This window comes from Juglans microcarpa x Juglans regia, chromosome 3S (assembly GCF_004785595.1).
Source record: "Juglans microcarpa x Juglans regia isolate MS1-56 chromosome 3S, Jm3101_v1.0, whole genome shotgun sequence".
NCBI classification, from domain to species: Eukaryota; Viridiplantae; Streptophyta; class Magnoliopsida; order Fagales; family Juglandaceae; genus Juglans; species Juglans microcarpa x Juglans regia.
Window position 1 is genome coordinate 3,823,393 of NC_054599.1, and position 4,521 is coordinate 3,827,913.

The 4,521-nt window shown below is 33.9% G+C and overlaps 1 protein-coding gene across 1 annotated transcript; it reads left to right on the forward strand.

Moving 5' to 3' along the window:
• Nucleotides 1-497: 497 nt before the first annotated feature.
• LOC121257076 lies at nucleotides 498-4,091 on the forward strand. The gene is made up of 2 exons (XM_041157951.1): nucleotides 498-625; nucleotides 2,634-4,091. The coding sequence occupies exon 2, from the start codon at nucleotides 3,011-3,013 to the stop codon at nucleotides 3,830-3,832; it is 822 nt and encodes a 273-aa protein (XP_041013885.1). The 5' UTR covers nucleotides 498-625; nucleotides 2,634-3,010; the 3' UTR covers nucleotides 3,833-4,091.
• The last annotated feature ends 430 nt before the right edge of the window (nucleotides 4,092-4,521 follow it).

Below are 4,521 nucleotides of genomic sequence, written 5' to 3' on the forward strand. Positions count from 1 at the left end.
AAACATGATTTTTATTTATAAATCTTTTCATTATTTATTATCTTATTATCATCCACATCAGGAACTTATATAGCTAATTAATTATTAAAATAGCAATAATCATTTTCAAAATCTTTTAAGTGAATGCCATATCATCTCATGATCTTATCCGTAATGTTGAATGATAAGATTGTTGCAGGTAATTAAGATTTAGAATGTTGTATACGGTTCAATTACTCCAGATTTAAAGGAGTAATTTTAGAAATGGATAAAACATAATAATTTGTGCCGTTTCCCAGTCGTTTAAATTAATATTCACCCTATTCCTCAAAACTCCGCCATATATAAGTAATATTGCGTGATTACAAAAACGAGACAGCGAAGAAGCTCGAAAACGACGACATTTTACACTCCTACGTACGTCAATCTATCTACCTGTCAAAAAAGTAAAGAGAGGAGAATCGCTCTCTCTCTCTCTCTCTCTCTCTCTCGCTTAAATTGCGAGTTGTCCTCTTCGTGTATATATATATATATATCTTCCACTCACCCTCTCTTATAGTAACCAATGCACCAGATGACCAGAGACAGAGAAAGAACTAAGAAGCCCCCGGAAGAAGAAGATGATGATGATGATGATCCCATGCTTGTAAGTTTATCAATCTCTCCCTTATATATCTCTTCTTTTTGACTGATAAACATACATACGTTACCCAATTCCCACTTTGCGAGGATACTGAAAACCGACATATATATCTATATATATATATATATACATACATATATGTATCAGTGATCGTTTCAGATCGTTACTTTCGTATAGTGCTCGATGATCTACATTCTTTTTTTTTTCATGCATCTTAATTGAACTAAAGGTGTTGTTATTGCTTTCATTGTTTTTGGTCATGGTGTCTGTCTGTCTTTTCGTTCTGGGTTCCTTTCTCTTTTATGAAATCATCATGATCAGCTCGTAAATTATAATCAAACTTGTTAATGGAATTCATTGATCTTAATTTGTCTGTTTTGCGTATCTGGATTCAGTTGATCATCATCGTGATCAGTATATATCGCTAGATCAGATTAAGAAGGAATGACTTTTTCAAGTTTCCATATATATATATATATATATATATATATATATATGTATGTATGTATATATATGACTTAATTTGTTGAAAACAGAAAAGATGATGTTGTCTGTTATGTGTATTTCTGGCTTCCAGGTTTGCATGCCAGATCTCCACTCTTTACTGCCAAGCGTTTTAGACGTGCACACGCCTCCTTTTTCCTATTTTTCTGTGTAATTTGTTAATATATCTCTTAATATTCTTTCCGTTTAAATGCATGTTATCCAAAAATACCGTAAATATATATAGTAACATAAGAAATTAATTATAATAATAATAAAAAAAAAACTAAAGAAAATGTAGCGTTTTATTTGTTGTATATATGGTGAATTTGTATTAAGAAATAAAACCTATATATAATATTTAAGTTATTAATCAGTACTTTTTAAATTTTTTGTGGGAGTAAAATTAAAGGAAGATAAGGGAAATTAACCGGCCTGCATGCAGGACGTTCTTAAATATTGTGGACGTACGTAGAAGAATATACAGCAATTAGTCTGAAGTACTCCACTATTTCCTTATTTAATTACTTCCATGAAAATTATCATTATTATATATCTTATATCATATCAGTGCTCATAATTAGAATTATATAATCATTTAATCGGATAGTAGACTTCACTATTTTTTAAATGTAATATTTATACATCCTAAAATTAATTATATATAGCATTATTTTTAATTATATATGTAGGCATTCCTAACCATATGGGTTACAATTTGCAACTGTTTAGGATTCATTGTATTGAATATTACCAACACGTGGTGCCATATATCAGCCCACGTGTACGGTTCGAAGACAATCAAAAACTGAACGTGCAAATTAACTTTACACTAAATACAACTGTTTTTTTATATTCTCAAATTATTTTGTTATTATTTATTATTATTTACAAATTATTTAATTATTTTACTATTATTGTCAATACTATTTATAAATCATTGCAGATACCATCCGAACATAATATAATTATCTCTGTATAAAGTAACTAAATGGTTTGACGTGTGATCACTAATAAGACATGAAAATAGATTTTTTATTTGGATTTTGCTATACATCAACTACTATTTATCGTTACATTTCACATTTGATATTTTTTTATAGTAACTGATGAAAAGAATTATCCTTTTTGTTTTTATGTATCTGCCGCAAGACATTGATTGATGTGATATATTAAACTGATTTTTAATTAGAAAAATGTATTTACAAGCTTATTTATTATGGCATCAAATATACTACTACATATGTGAAAACTTATCATATCAACAACATACCGTAATGGATTCTACAATAAGTACTAGCGACTTGTAAATTGTAACTACTAAAACTCTATCATTCAAGTGGTTAACTTAGAGTTACTTAAAACGTCTTCTGTTTATATGACTAAATTAATGAAAAAATCAAAGATAAAGAATAGCGTTATTCAGCTACAATAACTTAAGATTTCATAGAATTAATAAGCTCATGATTTTAATTATTTATTTATAACCATATACATGTAATTTTTATTTTTCTTGTGAATTTTACAGGTTAGTATCAGAGAATAAATTCAGATTATTGATTGCACATAAACCCAATCTTGACAGTCCCAGAGATTAGCTGTCTCTGCTCTATCTTTTCCTACCTTCAATGCGACCAACCCTCTCTCTCTCCCTCTCTGGCTTTGATTTTGAAAGCTGAAACACCGTAATTACAGCCAGCCAGATAGGCAGACTGCCAACACTGTTTCCACCCATGAACTTCTAGATATACACAAAAAACCATATATATCTTCCATCCATATATATAATATGCAGTCCCCCAAGCATCCCTCACCCACAATCTGGAACTAGAAGTGGGTCGTCTCGACTACCTGAAACTCTCCCCTGAAGAACACCAACTCAGATATAGCCCTACTGCCTTTAACATGTTCGACCCCACAGAGGCGGCGTCCTCTGTAATTGGGGACTACATTGGCACCGAGAGCTGCCTTGATCTCGAACACAACGTCGATATGTTAATTGCATTGAACAGTACAGGGGGTGAGTCGGAGAACAAGACTGCGTCTACCCATGATCGTCAGGACGCTTATAGAAAATACAGCCGTGGCAACCGAGATTGGAGGCTGGCGAGGGAGAATAAAGAGTTCCCACCGCCGATACCATTGCTGGCTCGTACGGGGAATCTGCATTCTCACATGCCGTGGGTGCTGAGGAGACACTACACCAGTGACGGACGTCTGATTCTCACCGAGGAGAAGGTGAGGCACCACGAGTACTTCCAGGCACACAGGGCTAATGGGCGTCTCACGTTGCAGCTTGTGCCCTTGGACGACGACGACGCTTGGCTTAATGATATCAATCCGTTTGCTGATGATGATCAGGAAGATCAGCCACAGAGCGATATTTCTGATCATGAGGAAGAAGAAAAGGCCATTCTTGATATTGACAACAACATTAACAATAATGGTGACACTGGTGGCGACGTGAGCCGCGGGGAGGCCGGGAATCATGAGTTTCATGAGAAGGAGATTGTTCTTCATCATCACGAGGATTGGAGGAGTAGCAGTGCTGTGATTAACAATGAACCGACGACGACAAATGGGAGTAGTGGAATGGTTAGTAGTGTTAACGGGGTAAAATGCTTGAACTACAACAATATTGTGGGATCTGCAGGGTCGTCGTCGCCGTCATCGTCGTCATGTATATTCGGGGTGCCAGTGACTGCAATCAGTACGGTTCAGAGCTAGCGTCCATATATATATATATGCATGCAGTACCAGTACACTTTTATTTTTCAATCTTTACTAATTATGCGGGAGTAGCTAGATCAGTCGATCTGTGTCTTTTTGTACGTAGCAGTAGAGTTTTAGGTACTCTTTGCTTTTTGCTTAATCTCTTTGTCAAATCGTCGTTAATTTAGAGAGAGAGATAAGGCTCGTCACAGAGAGAGAGAGAGAGTGTGCGTGTTCAAGGCTAGCTAGCATATAATGGATTTCAGTTGGCTTATATATGCTTTCTTAGGGATGAGTACTAGCCGGAAATTAATGACTAGCCCTACTAAGTTTCATTGATTTTGTTTGGAGCTATTTTTCATTTTTTTTAGAAAAAGAAAGAAAAATTGGCTTATTACAAACTTTCAATTATATATGGTTTATCCTGGAAGCAAACGATGTTGCATAGATTCGAATGTTTGGTACTGTTGATCAATGACACATTTTTTCAATGAAATAGAAACAATTATTTTTATAATTTTTACACATTTTTTCAATGAAATATTTTTCCTCGTTGAATTTATTTAAATTTGATGGATTTGAATTCTAAAAATAACAAAGTTGTAAAATAATTATATAGCAGAATTATTTATATCCCGTATATAGTATATATCCTACAATTGCGACACATAAGTAGTGACAGAGATAGAGTTGGATACTAATAT

Excerpts from the sequence above, each read along its gene's own strand:
- LOC121257076 (XM_041157951.1), top strand. The coding sequence starts at position 3,011 with ATGTTCGACCCCACAGAGGCGGCGTCCTCTGTAATTGGGGACTACATT.